This window comes from Carya illinoinensis, chromosome 12 (assembly GCF_018687715.1).
Source record: "Carya illinoinensis cultivar Pawnee chromosome 12, C.illinoinensisPawnee_v1, whole genome shotgun sequence".
Classification (NCBI taxonomy): Eukaryota; Viridiplantae; Streptophyta; class Magnoliopsida; order Fagales; family Juglandaceae; genus Carya; species Carya illinoinensis.
Window position 1 is genome coordinate 21,364,536 of NC_056763.1, and position 19,776 is coordinate 21,384,311.

Genomic DNA, 19,776 nt, shown 5'->3' on the forward strand with positions numbered 1-19,776 from the left:
AATATTTTATTCAACTTTCAATACATTTCCTCTCATCTCATTTGAACTGTAAAACCAAACGAAGTTTTTTTTCCTTTATGTTTTGGAGTGAAATTTAGGTTTTGGTGCTCTGTAACCTAGTTAACATTAAATAATTATTTAATGTGATTTTATTTTATTTTTAATTAAATTTACCATTGTTATGGTAGAATAAGGTGCTCATGTGGATTCTATTTGTGGCAGTTTGTTGTTAATTTGCATCAGCCAGGCACTTTCGAAATATCAAGCATAAGGAAAACAAATAAAGGTATGAAGGTCTTGCTCAGCATCATTGGTGACTTCAAAGTTTCCTTGCACGGTTTTAGAACTGTGATTTTCTTATTAGGCCATTTTGCCATGGTGCTGAAATTTTGAATAAACAATAAAACAAGCTGTAGTTAAGGCTTGATACCTATAAAGAATATACAACCAATCAAGAACAGCTGGTTTATGTGAAGCAGTGACTGAGGTGCAGATGTGCTTGCTGTAATGGCAAAGGGTTGAATTCAAAACCATTCCTTTAGGCTCAAGGAACTATAATCATCAATGGCTGTTCTATCCACATGGTTCATATTTCTAAGTCCAATTAGTCAATCCGTTCAAGGTTGAACATCACCATATCCTCGAGAGCTAGTCGAAAGGCACCTTGAGGGAGACATTGTAGATTTTGGATTGCTAGATAAGCCTTCTCTTTAGCTAATTCTTGTGCTCTTTCAATGCCCCCACTACTTTTAACCAAGCCAATGGCTTCATCAAGAGAATTGGGCTCACTGAATTCAGATTCAATTATATCCCTCAGTTTTGGATCTTTCTCCAAAGCAAAAATAACAGGTGCAGTGAGGTTTCCTTTCACAAGGTCACTGCCGGCTGGCTTCCCCAGCTGCTCTGCTGACTGAGTAAAATCCAATATGTCATCGATGACTTGGAAGGAAAGACCAAGATTCTTACCATATTCATACATTTTCTGGCATACATCGCTGTCAACCCCACTAAAAATAGCTGCTCCTTTGGTACTAGCAGCTATTAAGGAAGCTGTTTTGTAGTAGCTCTTGATCAAATACTCCTCAAGTTCAACATCACAATCAAACAAGCTAGATGCCTGCTTTATTTCACCACTTGCAAAGTCTTTAATAACCTGCCATTTCAGTAGTAAAACAACATATAAACTAGAGGTTGCAAGTATCTTATCCATGGCTTCATTCTTACTGCAAACTGAAATGGTATTTACAGAACGTGCTATGATTGTATGCTTCAGAGGTCAATTGTAAAGACTACTGGCATATAAAAATTGATGGAATTACCTGGCTGATGAGCTTAATGACTTCAAGATTTTCAAGATTTGCAAGATACCATGATGACTGTGCAAACATGAAGTCCCCAGCCAGCACTGCCACTCTTGTACCATAGAGTTGGTGAACAGTTTCCTTCCCTGCAAATAATCAATTTTCATATAGATAGGTGAAAAAGAGAAGGAAACAAGAAAGGGAGAGGGGAGGGGAGAGTAACAGGAACACGAAAAGAAAAATTTGCCACAAACAGATGTCTGGCAGCTCAGATGTGGTGAAGCATCATTTATCATAAAAAAAAAAACAAAAAATTGTGGTGAAGTATCTTAGCAGCCTTTAGAGTTTGTAGCACATTGAAATGTGTCTATTTGTCAAATGTGGTAGAATCAATTAACATGTTATGACTTGATCTCATTTATTTTGCCGTCTTACAGTCTCAATTTTAAGTAGCTGCCTCATCAAGAGGAAAGAACATGTGAAATGACTCGTTACTGCCACCAGAAAGAGTGCAAATAGATTTAAGTTGAAAGCATTATAAAGACAAGATTTTTTTTTTTTAAGTAGGCCATTGGCTATTGCTATAAGGGCTGCTGGCCTTTGGCTTTATGCGGTTTTTTTTTTGTGCTATCGCTCCTATGTAATGGTAAAGCAAGTGGTTATGAACTCAGCTACACTCTCCAAGTGTGCTTGTTTCCCTCCTTCTGTTCTGTAATTATAAAGGCATGATTTACAAGGATGAGAGGATGAGTAGAGATGTGATGGCCTGGGAGTTTAGCTGGAGAATAGCGCCCTCAGCACAGCTCCATTTATAGCACTAACTTGAGACTCCCTACTGAAGACAAAAGGCTTTAGGGAGTAGCACACTGCAAGTTCATACAGCCCATTAGACCTTTATGCCCTATATTGCCCAGAAATATAAAGCTGCATCTCAAGGGAGACAAAGAGAGAGGGAATAGGTAGAGACGAATGTAGGGATCTGGAGAGAGAGAGAGAGAGAGAGAGAGAGAGGGGGGGGGGGGGGGGGGGGTGGAGAACTGAAGTCAACTCTGTTTTGCTTGGTTGAGAGGCGTGGGTGTCTGTTAAAGGCTGATACTGATACATATCCCTTGTAACATGAAATTTTTTCCCCATCTCTATCGTTATATCTTTAGTAAGCATACAAAATGCACAAGCAGAAGCACGACCAAATGTCTATGGTATTTTTTATTTTTTTGGAAAGTACAAATGTCTATGGCTATTCAAAAAGGGAGCAACACTATAGTTGACTGGAAAAAATCTGTAACAGTTTCAGGGAAAAAGATTATCTAGTCACAATAGCAGTCATCCGATACAGATGGTCTTCCAATTTCATGGCACGCTATTGACTTCAATGGGGCTTGTTTTCAATATTTTCCTGTATCCATTTCTGGTTCCTAGTTTGTAACTAGGTGTTTTCTTTGTATAATTCCTCTGAACTTGGGCTTACGCCTATTTGCCTCACTCAATAAAATTTTATTTTACCTATCAAAACAAGTTTCATGATATGTAGTTGAAGGTGCCATCAAGATGTTACTGAATTATAAATTTTATGGACAGATGAAAGGTCAAGAGATGCGGTATGTCCTAAAGCACGTGATCCTATAAATGCGAAAATGTAGTTTTCAGGACTATTTCTACATTGTCGTTCCTTGAACTATAAAAGTCATGGATTTTATATCTCAAATTGTGAAGATAGGATGGAAAATATACTGCTTTCCACAATTCTTGTCAAATTATTAGATTAAAAGTCTACTCCATTCAACAAGCCTCTCTCCAAACTACTTAAGGTCAGCTACATCTCCTTGCTCGCCCTTGTATGACTTAGAGTTCATAAGCTGTTGCTATATGCTTTAGACCACTTAGAGAACCCAACTTGCTTTGGGCCTTGCATAGTATAAAAGATAAAACTGCAACTACAAAAAGCACTGCTAGCCTTATTTTTTGCAAGCGCACCATTCAGTGAGTTATGGGAGGGTGAGAAGGTCTTCCAATTATTATGCAACATTTGTTCTTCAGTCATTTAGCCATCATCATCCCAATTATGCCAAAGTTTGAAGCAAAGAAAAATGTAGATACAGAAACCAACAAATATTTTGGTATGACAGACAAAACCAAATCACCATGTCGCTCTTTACTTCTCTTACCACCCTCTTTACTTCTCTTACAACCCACCAATACTTGTAAATTTTTTTAAACAACCAAGATGTACGGAAACTTAAAATCATGGGTTGGTGTGCTTGACTCAATGAAATACAAATACGTGTTGGAATTTCCAAACTATCCCATATCTGATTGCACGGGATTTCAGGTAGGTGATAAACTGGCATCAATATAAATAGGAAGGGACTTTCATGTAAGGCTGCAAAATCCTACCTCTCCGTATGTCACTATCATCCAATACATCATCATGTATTAAGCTTGCAGTGTGGATCATCTCAATGATCTCTGCCAAACGCCGATGCTTCATGGTAAGTTCCCTGGTGTAAAGCAAACTTGTGTTTGTTCAGCATAATTAGAATAGAGTGTTTTGAGAGAGGATATGGGATAATACGCACTTTAAACCAACCAATTCGGCTGTCGCTCTAGACACTAGGAACACCAAAGCTGGTCTCATCCTCTTCCCACCTGCGCCAAATATCTGCTCTGCTGCAGACATCAGAAGTGGGTTTTCTGCACCAACAATCTACCAGAGAACTTTCCTCAGATACAATACCATATAATCGATATTTAAATTCTTGCATATAAACAATTCAGATTAAAAGAGTGTCCTCTCAAAATTAAAGTGGATAAGCTGTTCAGATTACAATAGACAAGATGTTTAAGTAACCCTAATATTATCTATATTAACCAGCATTCCTTAAACAACTGACACTCACATGAACGGTAGATATATTCTTGTACAGAATAGAAACAAAAGAAAGATAACTATGGTAACATTACTCCGATGCACTTGCTGAGTGAACTAATATTAACTCATAATATTGTCATGCCAGATGGAATGTTATCAAAAACTATAGCTGTTCTGTATAATCGGAACTGCATCATGTCTACCTTGATTGTTTAATGGTTGGGGCTGTGTGAGCTAGCGAGTGGGGATGCTCCCTACATTGTTGGCCAAGATTCTAATCTCTAGAATGAACTAGCATCTGAGTGAGGGGTAGCTCAAGTATCCAGGGTTATCAGTGCATTAGCACGATGAAATACTTAATTCATTGGCTCCGTGTATAAGATTGCTCCTTGTAATATATATAGACATCCATTCCTGCAGGGCACACGCATATACACACTCATATGCACATGTTGCCTAACCCCCCAATAAAGTATATTTTTAGTGAACAAGCTTTCTTGTTCTTAAAAAAAAAAAAGGAGCCCCATAATTCATCAGTGACCATACACATGCCATATGCCTTCGTTCTTTCCAAAAGATTACATCTAAAAGGTGAAAATATGACATTGAATTTTTACAGCCAAATGATTAATTACTAGAGGACCTAGTCAGCTGGAGAGGCAAGATACAGAGTATAGCATGCAAAATGTTTCTTCTTCTCAACGGTTGATATGAGAAATACTTGTAAATGCAAAGAGTTTCTTCATGAGAAATACTTGTAGAACCTGAGCCTGGACTCTAGCCTACTATGCAAGCATTGTGCCTTTTGGTTGTGGGAATACTTCTAAAGTTAAACTTTTGACATTCTGTATGATTTTATTGTAGAACGATGCCTACAAGACATGTTATACCTGTCTTTCACAAGCAGCTTTAAAAGGTCTCAAGTTTTTTTATACAAACAGGAGAGGGATGATCAAAAAGTCACCTTCTCAAAAGATACCCAAAGCCAGACAGTACCTGACTATTGAGAACAACTCTAGAAGGATAAAAAGTTGCACAAACACTAACATGTATAATTTGTTACCTTCACAAACATATTTCTATTTACTACGTCCCAATCAAGATTTAGGGAGAGTTTTCATGCATGACAACGAGTATATATGTCAACTGGTGTCTAGCTACTAATCAGTTTGAGAAAAGACTCGCGGATTTATGATGGCTTGCAGATTCTTGTGTGACCCAAGGTAGTAACAGTGAGGAATCAGATAGGCATTTAAAAGTCTTCAAAACAGTGTGTAAATGGATGGGATCAGCAAACAAAAATTAATTGCGCAAAATAACTCAATAAGATGCTGAGATTAGATCAGACCCTCAAAAATATAATGACACATGTCCTCTCAGTGAATGGTGGCATCAAATTTTGGTAATATCTGGCATACCCTTGTACCTATGAGGATTATAAATGTAGGCTCACCATATAAAGGGAAACAAATGAAAACAAATTTCAAGCTGCATCAAATCATGAATGTTGCTCTGGCTTTGTGCATATTTGCATAAGTTGTGGATGTTCTAGTTTGCATTGTTTCCCAAGTTATATTTTAATTACTAACTAAGGGATGAAGAAAGCCCGTCAATAACCTCGTTTGAGAAGTCAGGGCAAGGTTTTGAATTGAGGTATAAAGTATCTCCATCTAGATACTCTGAGTTTATGATAGAATCAAAAACTCCTATGACAGAATAAAAAAAGTTAACTCTCAAGGTGTTGCAAAACTATAAAGCATGAAGAAAGATGCACGTTTGCCATGATAGAGACGGGCAGCAACAAAAAGATATCCAATGGGGCTTCACAGCCGTTGCAGAATGAGTTCCTTAAAATTTCTAAAAAGGGTTCCACATGAAGGAACTAGTTTTGAAATTTACTTTTGTGCTATATGTCTTTCTTATCCTGAGTCATTATTTGTTTTTATATCTTCACTGCTAAAGAAAATGGTGGCTTAGCAGGGAATAACAAAACTATGTTCAGATTTGATCTTAGCCTTATAAACTGTGAGGACGGCCTAAAATGATCAGAACTATTCATCCTGCATGCTTAATCATGGTTTATAGATACAGATTTCAGTATCCTACAGAACTACAACTTATGAAAAACTATATAATCTTCTGTGTCATAGTAAAATATTAGCATGTAACACTTCATTTCAAACAGTCCCTTTTCTAACAAAACAAATAAGTTGACACAACAGATCATTTCATAAAATAGAACTAGAAAATCATAGAAGTATCTGAACACCTATCACCGCTGCTATCTCCGCCGATGATTAACCGCAACAACCACAGACTAGTCGGGTATCACTGCACAAACACAACGCAGTTCTCCTAGGCCACCTCAACCTATCGTAACCTTCTCTTACAATCTTATCACTACCTCCCCCTTCCAGCCCCCACCGCGTCACCATGCGGCAATTTTATCCCATCATCACCAGGGGTGAAGCTTGGGGGGCTAGCAAATCTCCGCGCCTGGAAATGGCGGGGCGTGCAGCAGGAGTGACAGCATTCTTACGAAAAGTACATTGTAAAATAACACCGGAAAAGACTCAAAGTTTTAGCACCATCCAGCTGAGGATTTTCACAGGGAATACTCACATTCTGGAGATTTTGGTTCAGAGTCCCGAGGTCCTCAGCGACCACTTCAAACAGATTTGTAAGTGAAATGGGGCTTCTAGACCCTTTCTTCAACTCGAACACCGGTGGAGGGCCTTGAGCTACCTCTGTATTGGTGCAACAAAGTAAACCAAAACTATTATTCAAACCCTTAGCATGTGTAACATCAGCAAAGATATTGAATCAAACTGAATATCAAAACCAGATACAGACTATGCTTTAGAGCGAGATACAGTACCATTACGCAGTGTCTCTGGGGTTCTCGTCGAAGAAACTCTACACCGAGCGATCCCCCGCCGTCTACAAACATCTATCCCACCCCCATGACCTCTGCTACGACTCTTACAACTGGACTTTGCATAATTCCTTACTGAAGACCGATTAAACGTAGCATTCAAATAGCACCCACAAGCAACCACGTCAAGCACGGTTCTTGAAAAATCAAGGTTGTGGCATGTCATTGACATCACTCTGAGTTCAACCCAGAAACGAAAACCACCAAATCTCACACTCAAAAATCAAAAGACCAGGCGGAAGAGACTCATCATCCGAAGCAATAAAACTTGGAGAAGAATCAGTGAGAGATTTGAAATGGGTATTTAGCTCACAAGTTTTCTCTCCTTGGAGACGGAACAGAACGGAAGTGGGATTTATATTGAGTGGATCCAGACTGCCCACATGGTACTTTGGTTGTGTCTTATCAGTTTGAGGGGGAAGTAAGACCAGTGACATAGGCTCGGACAAATAGACAACAAGGCTATTCCTGATTCTTTTATGTGGGAGAATAGTGACGGACTACTCATTTTCATGTAGTAGCAGCGGGTGGTCAAATGCGAGCCAAGCAATCGTTCTCTTGAACTATTGGGAGGTACGGGAGATGATCTTGGGTATCACATTTTGCCACGTGTGATGCGTGATTATCTCTATGATTGCAATAATACTGAATATTTTTAACTAAAAATATTATTATATAAGTTTCAAATAAATAAAAGGTAAGTTTTTGTAAAAAAGTAAATTTCACTAAAAAAAAAAAATTTTATACATTTTCAAGATGGAATTTATATTTTGCAAATGTATGCACTGAGGATTGTCTATTTAAAACTTATATAAACATTTTTCTTATTAAATTAGCACACATGATTAATGAATTTTTGGTCATTTTCACATCAAAAAATGAAAATAAATTGAAAAACCAAATAACACAAAAATAAGCACAGCTCGTTTCATCGTATATATCAGACCACGTCGAATTTAGGTCTAATCTGAGTCAAACTCAATAGAAAAATATTTTAATTACGAAGAAATCTCTAAAAAATAAACTCATAAGTCATTATATCAATTCTCATCCCAAAAATCATACAGATTTTTCCCTACCTTCAATTCAACCAAATTATTTTGTTAGTTGATGTGAATTAACACAATAAGTTGGATGTCTAGTACTTGTAGCATCAAGTGGCCTGGCCCAACACATTAAGAAACAACCCATTTTGAACCGACATGACATAAGTCGTTTGATCCCTTTCACAAACAAGTAGTCATATCACTCAACTCAAAAGTGGGCTTATTATCCATCGGAATATACTAAGGTTAACTCCACATAACTCGTTTAATTTATTTAAATATATAAGATTCTTTAAAAGAAAATGTCTAATAGCGGACGCAATATTTTGTTTTTTAATTTTTTTTATATTAAAAATAAATAATAAAAAATGCAGCTTATTAGTTATTAGAGTTTTACTAAGTACAAATATATTTCATGTACCAATTTGCATATCGATAATTTTGTATTTAAAAAATATATATAAATTTTTTTTGAAAAAATAAGATAATCTCTTATCTCATGAAAATTATTTCTATCTTCAATTTATATCGTTTTGTTAAAAATATACATTATATATCAATATCAGTGTACAAAGTGTGCTTACAAAAAGATTTTTCTTAATTATTACTGCATCGGTCAAATGCATCAATCAAGGTTCCATTTGGCCACTAAGATAAGATAAGAATTTTGAGATTTTTATGAATAGTGTTAAGATGATATGAGTTAAGAATTTTGAATTGGGTTGAAAATTTTGTGTAGGTCCCATATAGATATGTTTGGAAGTAAAGTTGAGATGAAAATTTTAAACTTTTTAGAAATGGAAAAGTTATAGGTCCCACGATTTGAGAAAAATATATAAAGCATTGTAAGCATGGGCAAAATTTGTGACGCCTCCAAATTCTGTTTGGGATCAGACGGACATTTGAAGCGTTGAGACATGCAACACAAGGTTATCTGCCCCCGTTTATGACATATAAGATGCAATATTCCTAACATGCATATAACATTATGCAATATTCGCAGCGGATAATTTTTTTTTCTTTAGCAATACTATGCACCAAATTGAAAATATCTCAAATACTTAAAACATACTTCATACATAAAGACTCATTGAGTAGATCACAACACTAGTCCAAAATGGTTATGATCCAAAAAATACTAAAGATGCAACTCCATTGTACAAGTAGTAATTTACGTTAACTACTATATTAACATTGACGTCGCACCGTCGCTTAGTCAACTGTGTCTAGTTGATCAGCTCCTGATTCTCCTTCAGGTCCTGTAACAAGATCTACCATTCGGGGGGAATGGTAGTTGGAACTACCAAAGTGAGATTTGATTACAAATCTCAGTAAGTTAACAAAAAACTTCCACACAAGCTAATGATGCATGCATGACAGTAAAAGTATAAATGCATAATCAAATTCATAAGTAATTAAAGCATAACTTGGCGTACAACATAGCATAATTGACATAACTTAAATTGAAACATGAACTGAACTTGACTTGACATGAACTTGATCTGAAACTTGACTTAACATGAAAAATACATACTCCACAGTTGTTGTGGCCCTATGTATTCTACACAAACTTGACTTAACATGAAAAATACATACTCCACAGTTATTGTGGCCCCATGTATTCTACGTGTAAATACATACTCCACAGTTGTTGTGGCCCCATGTATTCTACACAAACTTGACTTAACATGAAAAATACATACTCCACAGTTGTTGTGGCCCCATATATTCTACGTGTAAATACATATTCCACAGTTGTTGTGGCCCCATGTATTCTACGGAAACTTATTCTTTAACTGCTTAAATACATACTCCACAGTTGTTGTGGCCCCATGTATTTTACGTGTCACAATTGCTGTGTCTCGCGTAGTATATGCGTCACAATTGCTGTGACCCCATACATAAGTAATCAAGATGAAACGTGACTGGAATACGAAATGACTGAAGCTCTGACGTAACATAACGTGACTTAAATATAACTTGAAATACATGACCAACTTGAGATAGAAATATTTCGTAATATTGCATAACATATAATAGACAACATATTTAACATGACATACTTGCAACAGTGAATATTACATGACTTGACATACATGTAATAGATGGCATACTTAGCATGACGTACTTGTAAGGTACAGTAATACATGACAGAATGTATTATGTAACAGAAAAAAATTGACGACAAAATAAATTCTGTATAATAGATAATTACGTGATAACTTGGCATGGCATGATATATATGATAACACACATACATATACTTTAGTTCCTTTACTTAGCACACATACACAATAGACTGCTAGTAAGTTAAAAGCTAACTTACCTCGATCTCCTCGTTTCTTATAAAACTTCAAGTGCGACCACGAGGAACTGTAATTAGTGATTCTAAAAGTTAGAACTAAATCACTAAATATTTGAAATATGGAAGATACTAACTTAAAGAGTAAAATTTTCATTTTACTCTCTACATGTGGGAAAATGACCGTTTTACCCATAACTTAAGGATTTTGCATACTAACTCCAAAAGTTTCTAAAATTTACATTCCTCATGTAAATTTTGTCCTAAACTTAAATATCAACTCAGAAAAATTTAAAACAAAACACAACTATGAAGAACACACTATGGCCGAAACATCCATAAGCCATTTCCCTTGATTTTTGTTGCAATTCCTTTCAACTTCAAAACTCATGCTTAAACCAAAATTTTGCAACAAACATCTTCCAATCCTAAGTTCAAAACCATACTTAAAACATCCATTTAGAAAAAGCTAATAATCAACACCAAACGTTTTTGTAAAAAGATCCAAGCACTTGAATCACAAGTTTTGACCTTAAATCAAAACATCTCCAAGAATTTCAAAAATCAAATCTTACTTCTAACATATTCATAATATCATCCTAACATCAACCATGCTTTAAATCATCAAACTAAAGTCACCAAAATCACAAAATAACATTTGGAGTTTTTGATTTTACACTTAGTCCAAAAATAGAAACTTTTTCCTCAACTAGTTTTGATAAATCTCTTGATCTATGACTTATAAATATATGATCTTCAAACCAAACCATTACATGGTTTAAAAAGATGTCCTAAAACATATATAAGCTTCTAATTCAAGATCATATGGTTAGAAATTAACCAAAACATAAATTTAGCCAAGAATATCCACACTTTGGCTTATCTGAATATCTCTTTGCATAAAATTTCATATCTTTGAAACTAACATCAAATATCTTCAAAATAATAATATAACATGTATATAAGATGTTTAGGATCCTCCAATAAAATTATCAAATTCATTAGAATAGGTTTAGAACACCAAAGAGTTAAACTTTCTCAAAACAGAAACTGTTTTTCCTCTTCCAGTTTCTAAGTTTCTAAATCTAAGAAAATCTTTCATCAAAACCTTTAATCATGTAAAAATCCTCAACCAATAGTCATATATACATGTTAAAAATACTCCATAAAAATTTCGGACCAATATCTATCCATTAGCTTGGTCAAAAACTCCAAACTATAACATATTCTCCAATTTATCTCCCAGAATGACCTTTCTATAGTTTACACAATATTTGACTGACCAAATGATCTTCAAATGGGGCAAATAAGATATCCATGTAAATTAGACTCAAAAAAGAACAACTTATATGAAGGAGACTTTATGATAAAACACTTACAACAGCTTCGAAATGGGCATGCAAAAGACTTCCTAAAAGCTGTCCGAGAGAGAGTGTTTGATATTCTTTCAATGGAAAGTGTAAATGAAGATAATTTCGTGGAGAGAGGTGGCTGGAGATACTTATGGATGAGATATGGAAGAGATGAAGCTGGAGTTGAGAGTTGAGTGTAGTTTTCTCCTACCCAAAATATCTATAAAAGATTATCTCATAATATTCTATCCAATAGTATCTACAAAAAATCAATTTAAGATATTTTTATCTAATAATATCTATAAAAATCAACTCAAAATATTTTTACCCAATAATATTCATGAAAATTACCTCAAGATATTTCTTTTTATCCAATAATATCTACAGTTTTGAACAGACGTTTTGACCGAAAATATGAAAAAATGTTATTGCGCCATAAGATTTTAAATAACCCTCCGAGTCTAATGGCACAAACCATAATACATTTTGACACTTCTAACTATCTCCAATAATCAAAAATACACTTCTGATACCATAGTAAATAATAACACTAACTATGTAGTTAGACAAAAACCTATACGATTAATGAATTCGTGAAAACTTATAGGGTTTTCACGAGATTCCTAAAGTTAATAGAAATTTCACAATTGAATTTCTAGCGGACTGTTACAAAATTACCCATTTCTCTTATTTTCTTCATTACCTCAGATGGATCCCAGATCTCCCGATGAAGAAAATTTCGAAAGGCCACGAGCTCCCCCTGACCAATGAGATGCTCCTCTACTTCTGACCAACGAGCTCCTTTCCCCATGTGAATTGGATGAAATCCTCTCCCCTTGACTTCATTTCAATTCACCCATTTGACTACTAACAATCAGCATTTCCATTTCCCATTCATTTTAGTTGTTCACGAGATTCCTAAAGTTAATAGAAATTTCACAATTGAATTTCTAGCGGGCTGTTACAAAATTACCCATTTCTCTTATTTTCTTCATTACCTCAGATGGATCTCAGATCTCCCGATGAAGAAAATTTCGAAAGGCATCGAGCTCCCCCTGAGATGCTCCTCTACTTCTGACCAACGAGCTCCTTTCCCCATGTGAATTGGATGAAATCCTCTCCCCTTGACTTCATTTCAATTCACCCATTTGACTACTAACAATCAGCATTTCCATTTCCCATTCATTTTAGTTGTTCTGTTTCAAGTATAACATCTCTTTTTATTATTTCCCCCATCCCTAAAGATTCTACTATGTGGACCTTCTAATTCTTTATTTTTTTGCATAGATCTTCCCCATTGCCTTATTTTTTTGTCGAAATGATGATCTGGGTGTGTATTTATTCGTAGATTTGGTCTTTGGCAACCTATGTATGAGTTAGTGTGTATTATATATATCTATATATGGGTCATTATTTTTTGCTTTGTGGTATGTTCGGTTGCCGAGGAAAATGTAAACTAAAGGAATTGATGCTAATTTCTGGTCAACGATCAACTTTCGTTGTTTATGGTTTTCAGATCCAAAGTGTGACGCCCCCAAATTCTGTTTGGGATCGGACGGACATTTGAAGCGTCGAGACATGCAACACAAGGTTACCTGCATCCGTTCATGACATATAAGATGCAATATTCCTAACATGCATCTAACAATATGCAATATTCGCAGCGGATAAATTTTTTTCTTTAGCAATACTATGCACCAAATTGAAAATATCCCAAATGCTTAAAACATACTTCATACATAAAAATCCATTGAACAACTAAGATCACAACACTAGTCCAAAATGGTTATGATCCAAAAAGTAGTAGAGATGCAACTCAATCGTACAAGTAGTAATTTACGTTAATTACTATATCAACATTTATGTCACACCGTCACTTAGTCAACTGTGTCTAGTTGATCAGCTCCTGATTCTCCTTCAGGTCCTGTAACAAGATCTACCATTCGGGGGGAATGGTAGTTGGGACTACCAAAGTGAGATTTGATTTCAAATCTCAGTAAGTTAATAAAAAACTTCCACACAAGCTAATGATGCATGGATGACAGTAAAAACATAAATACATAATCAAATTCATAAGTAATTAAAGCATAACTTGGAGTACAACATAGCATAATTGACATAACTTAAATTGAAACATGAACTGAACTTGACTTGACATGAACTTGATCTGAAACTTGACTTAGTATGAACTTACTTTGAAACTTGAATTAACATGAAAAATACATACTCCACAGTTGTTGTGGCCCCATGTATTCTACGTGTAAATACATACTCCACAGTTGTTGTGGCCCCATGTATTCTACACAAACTTGACTTAACATGAAAAATACATACTCCACAGTTGTTGTGGCCCCATGTATTCTACACAAACTTGACTTAACATGAAAAATACATACTCCACAGTTGTTGTGGCCCCATGTATTCTACACAAACTTGACTTAACATGAAAAATACATACTCCACAGTTGTTGTGGCCCCATGTATTTTACGTGTCACAATTGCTGTGTCTCACGTATTGTATGCGTCACAATTGCTGTGACCCCATACATAAGTAATCAAGATGAAACGTGACTGGAATACGAAATGACTGAAGCCCTGACGTAACATAACGTGACTTGAATATAACTTGAAATATATGACCAACTTGAGATAGAAATATTTCGTAACATTGCATAGCATATAATAGACAACATATTTAACATGACATATTTGCAACAGTGAATATTACATGACTTGACATACATGTAATAGATGGCATACTTAGCATGACGTACTTGTAAGGTACAGTAATACATGACAGAATATATTATATAACAGATAAAAATTGACGACAGAATAAATTTTGTATAATAGATAATTACCTGATAACTTGGCATGGCATAACATATATGATAACATACATACATACACTGTAGTTCCTTTACTTAGCACACATACACAGTAGACTGCTAGTAAGTTAAAAGCTAACTTACCTTGATCTCCGTGTTTCTTATAAAACTTCAAATGCGATCACGAGGAACTATAATTAGTGATTCTAAAAATTAGAACTAAATCACTAATAATTTAAAATATGGAAAATACTAACTTAAAGAGTAAAATTTACATGTGGGAAAATGACCGTTTTACCTATAACTTAAGGATTTTGCATACTAACTCCAAAAGTTTCCAAAATTTACATTCCTCATGTAAATTTTGTCCTAAACTTAAATATCAACTCAGAAAAATTTAAAACAAAACACAACTATGAAGAATACACTATGGCCGAAACATCCATAGGCCATTTCCCTTGATTTTTGTTGCAATTCCTTCCAATTTCAAAACTCATGCTTAAACCAAAATTTTGCAACAAACATCTTCCAATCCTAAGTTCAAAACCATACTTAAAACATTCATTTAGAAAAAGCTAATAATTAACACCAAACTTTTTTTGTAAAAAGATCCAAGCACTTGAATCACAAGTTTTAACCTTAAATCAAAACATCTCCAAGAATTTCAAAAATCAAATCTTACTTCTAACATATTCATAATATCATCTTAACATCAACCATGCTTTAAATCATCAAACTAAAGTCACCAAAATCATAAAATAACATTTGGAGTTTTTGGTTTTACACTTAGTCCAAAAAAAGAAACTTTTTCCTCAACTAGTTTTGATAAATCTCTTGATTTATGACTTATAAATATATGATCTTCAAACCAAACCATCACATGGTTTAAAAAGATGTCCTAAAACATATATAAGCTTCTAATTCAAGATCACATGGTTAGAAATTAACCAAAACATAAATTTAGCCAAGAATATCCACACTTTGACTTATTTGAATATCTCTTTGCATAAAATTTCATATCTTTGAAACTAACATCAAATATCTTCAAAATAATAATATAACATGTATATAAGATACTTAGAATCCTCCAATAAAATTATTAAAGTCATTAGAATAGGTTTAGACCACCAAAGAGTTAAACTTTTTCAAAACAGAAACTGTTTTTCTTCTTCCAGTTTCTAAGTTTCTAAATCTAAGAAAATCTTTCATCAAAACCTTTAATCATGCAAAAATCCTTAACCAATAGTCACATATACATGTTAACAATACTCCATAAAAATTTCGGACCAATATCTATCCATTAGCTTGGTCAAAAACTCCAAACTATAACATATTCTCCAATTTATCTCCCAGAATGACCTTTCTATAGTTTACATAATATTTGACTGACCAAATGATCTTCAAATGGGACAAATAAGATATCCATGTAAACTAGACTCAAAAAGGAACAACTTATATGAAGGAGACTTTATGATAAAATACTTACAAAAGCTTCGAAATGGGTGTGCAAAAGACCTCCTAAAAGCTGTCCGAGAGAGAGTGTTTGATATTCTTTCAATGGAAAGTGTAAATGAAGAAAATTTCGTGGAGAGATGTGGCTGGAGATACTTATGGATGAGATATGGAAGAGATGTGGCTGGAGTTGAGAGTTGAGTGTAGTTTTCTCCTACCCAAAATATCTATAAAAGATTATCTCATACTATTCTATCCAATAGTATCTACAAAAAATCAACTTAAGATATTTTTATCTAATAATATCTATAAAATCAACTCAAAATATTTTTACCCAATAATATTCATGAAAATTACCTCAAGATATTTCTTTTTATCCAATAATATCTACAGTTTTGAACAGACGTTTTGTCCGAAAATATGAAAAAAAATGTTATTGCGCCATAAGACTTTAAATAACCCTCCGAGTCTAATGGCACAAACCATAATACATTTTGACACTTCTAACTATCTCCAATAATCAAAAACACACTTCTGATACCATAGTAAATAATAACACTAACTATGTAGTTAGACAAAAACCTATACGATTAATGGATTCGTGAAAACTTATGGGGTTTTCACGAGTTTCCTAAGTTAATAGAAATTTCACAATTGAATTTCTAGCGGGCTGTTACACAAAGGATATTTGATCTCCTTCATATCTTAATTTTTGGGTATATATGGTTTTACTGATATCACATAACAAGTTTATTTGGCCGCAGGAGGCTAACAGAAGCGTATCTGAGAAGAAGCCTATAGTTGTTTTTGTTCTAGGTCAGCAACTTGCTTGTATTTACTTATTAATCTTCCATACAGTTAACCACACTAAAAAAACCATTAATATATTTAAATCGGTTCTTAGATGAATTTAGGACCTCACTCTTAACCCTTTACCCTTTTTATGAAAGGAAGAACTGCCGTTGAAGCCAGACTTTGACGTATTTTTTTTAATTACATCTACAAATATATTTGCTTTGGTATTATGAATTGCCTCTCTTTCACATGTTGTCCACTTTGAGATGGTTTTTTTAACTTGGAGGCATGCCTCTTCTATACTTGCCTTGTTTACAGTGGGAACCATTGCTTTTTTGGGAAGAAAAGGAGAGTGAGAAATGGGTTTCCCACCTTTTGAAATAATAATTTTATGCTGTTTAATTTTGAGAATTTAGAAATTTTTTAGATTATTATGATAACTACAAATAACCAATGTGCGAAGATTTAGACTTTTATGATGACAATAATTCTCAACCTCATGGTTGGTGAAGATTGATTAGTCAATTGTTAGATCAACTAGATATGTGAAACCCTCTTGTTTTATCTAAACCTTAATTATTTTGTCCTCATTTTCTTTCTTTCTTTTTTTATAAATAAAATAAAACTCTATTGAAACAAGTAAATAGGTGTTGTCCTCATTTCCTACTGCCAGTGGGTCCTAAAATAATGCTAATGGATAAAAGGCAGCCTCAACCACTGGGGCAAGGTTTTAGTTTCTTTAAAATAATGTGCTAGATTGGATATTTTGTTTTATTATATTTGTTACTTGTGTCCCATCAGTTTTGATACTAATATCTCAGCCAGTGGTCTTTCTTCCATCTATTCGACAAAATTCTTGCAGACCTTTCTCTAAGTTGATTTCTTGATTCTTTTGACTGGCCAGGTGGCCTAGGTAGTAAATATAAGCTCTACGGCCAAAAAACTGAACCCAAAACCTCCATTTAATTGAGTTGTAAGGCCTTGGCATTTTGCTTATTATAGTAGCGCTTTAACTTCCTTATTTTGTTGATGAATATGCCCTCCTTGTCTGATTTAAGATTGAAGATTTGTTGTAGACTTAAATTTCTATAAACTATATGATTCTCCAGTTCCAAATCTTGTTTAGATCCGACATATTCAGATAAATTTTTTTAAATTTGAGCTAATACTTATTTTCATTTCCAAAAAAGGGGCTAATACTTTATATTTGTTATTTTAAGCATATTGATTTGCTTCTTGTGGGTAGCTTTTTTTCATGTTAATTGGGAGTTCGTACTGTATGTAAGGAAATGCGAAGTGTGAATTTTTTGTATGGGCGGATATACTTCATTTGCGAGAGGAGAATTTCCGTGCAAGAGTGAATAAGGCGCCGAAGTCGTGGGATGATTTATTACAGCACAAGTATAATGTTCGGAAAATGGAAGATAAAATGAGAGAGAGAGAGAGAGAGAGAGAGAGAGAGAGAGAGAGAGAGTGAAGAATCTGAAAATTCAAGAGCTAAGATTATTGTGTTTGTACTGAGTTTTGACATTTGTAATAATTTTTGTTTGGTTTAGATAAATTCTATGTAAAAGTGCGGTGTATGGATTGGATGGGTTTTGCATGGTTCTTAGGTTGTGCACATGGCATGTATGCATGTTGTACTGTGTTAACTTCACCCATTTTGGTTTTTGTAGATTTTTCTGTAAAGGATTTTTGTAAAACATGACCAGGCCTAGGACCTTGTTTAGATATCAAGCTTCAAGGGGCTAGCATAATAGGGATTTTTGTAAAACATGACTTTAATGTATCTTTAATTCTTTATGTGGTTCATGATATGTAGCTTTATTTTACTTTAATGTATATACCGCTGCATCTACAAAGAGTTCAATGGAAGAATCGAATTTTATAAGTATTATAGCATCCTACCATTCATCGTCCTCCCATCAATAGCGCTTCAAGTACATGCTAGCTTTGTACCTATAAATAGTCCCACATTTGTTTCAATGGCAGCATTGCATTAGCAAAAAAAAAAAAAAAAGGAATATTTAATGTAAGAGTGTTTCTTCAAACTAGTGGAATCTTTCAACATTCCATCAAGTACAAAGACAGATTATATAAATGGCCATAAAATTCCATTTACACAAATAGCTATCTAAGTACATAACATGAACAATTAGCACCTAACAGGCAGGGTTCCAGATAGTTTTAGAAAAGGTTCTGCTTCCACTCATCAAGAATTTAACAAGTTCTTGACAAGGCTTTCCAAACACCAATACACATTACAATGGCCCGCATACGTACACATAAAATCCATACATGTAATAATACAGTGAGGCACTCTCTTGAGATTTGTCAACTTCACATTCATTGGCCAATTCGATGTGCCCACATCGCTAAAGCGATTGCATCTCTCATTTCCCTCATTGCTTGGGCCAATTCACTGGATATGTCGACCACATGAGATGTTTCTGCCGATTCATTTTCTGTAGCCATATTTTACATTTTTGACCGATGATTCAATACACCCTAAATGATTTCATCATTAGGCGTCACCATTTTAATCATGTTGCGTGGTATACAACATGCAATAATGATCATGCCTTGCCTGGCAGGGCGATAGGGAGGCATGGCATACAAAATTCTAAACCTCATTTTCAACAAAGAGAATGTGTGTTCAATAACATTTCATAGAGAAGCATGTCAGTAGTTGAAATAATCTTTATATCTCTGAAAACCACATTCATTATAATGATCTGATCGGTGATATCTTTCTCTTAGATAAGGCGGCATAAATATTTCAATGCAAAGAAAAGCCGCATCGACAATATAATAATAACCTACCACAATATTAAATCAACTAGAATCAGTGATTTTATGAAATAAATAAGTACAAAATCGAAAAATCCTCTATAGA

At 34.5% G+C, this 19,776-nt stretch overlaps 1 protein-coding gene and 1 long non-coding RNA gene across 3 annotated transcripts; one reads left to right on the forward strand and one right to left on the reverse strand.

Annotated features, from left to right (window-relative positions):
- Positions 1–49: 49 nt before the first annotated feature.
- Positions 50–2,813, forward strand: LOC122289859. Its single transcript, XR_006236244.1, has 2 exons — positions 50–286; positions 2,590–2,813. It is a non-coding gene; the product is annotated as an uncharacterized LOC122289859 (long non-coding RNA).
- Positions 339–7,568, reverse strand: LOC122289857 (solanesyl diphosphate synthase 1, chloroplastic-like). 2 transcript variants are annotated; one of them, XM_043097207.1, is made up of 6 exons: positions 7,049–7,568; positions 6,793–6,917; positions 3,878–4,005; positions 3,696–3,814; positions 1,320–1,447; positions 339–1,153 (listed from the first exon to the last, which is right to left on the reverse strand). In XM_043097207.1, exons 1-6 carry the CDS (start codon positions 7,275–7,277, stop codon positions 605–607), a joined length of 1,278 nt encoding a protein of 425 aa, XP_042953141.1. In that variant the 5' UTR covers positions 7,278–7,568; the 3' UTR covers positions 339–604. The 2 variants fall into 2 exon arrangements, with proteins under 2 accessions (XP_042953141.1, XP_042953142.1); XM_043097208.1 differs by having other exon boundaries at positions 3,696–3,799; positions 7,049–7,566.
- Positions 7,569–19,776: the final 12,208 nt, after the last annotated feature.

Bases quoted from the DNA above. Each gene is read 5' to 3' on its own strand.
- LOC122289857 (XM_043097207.1), bottom strand. From the start codon at position 7,277: ATGTCAATGACATGCCACAACCTTGATTTTTCAAGAACCGTGCTTGAC. The intron at 4,006-6,792 runs GTGAGTATTCCC...GTTCTCTGGTAG, and splicing joins TGAACCAAAATCTCCAGAAT to ATTGTTGGTGCAGAAAACCC. The intron at 1,154-1,319 runs GTAATTCCATCA...CTGAAATGGCAG, and splicing joins TCATTAAGCTCATCAGCCAG to GTTATTAAAGACTTTGCAAG.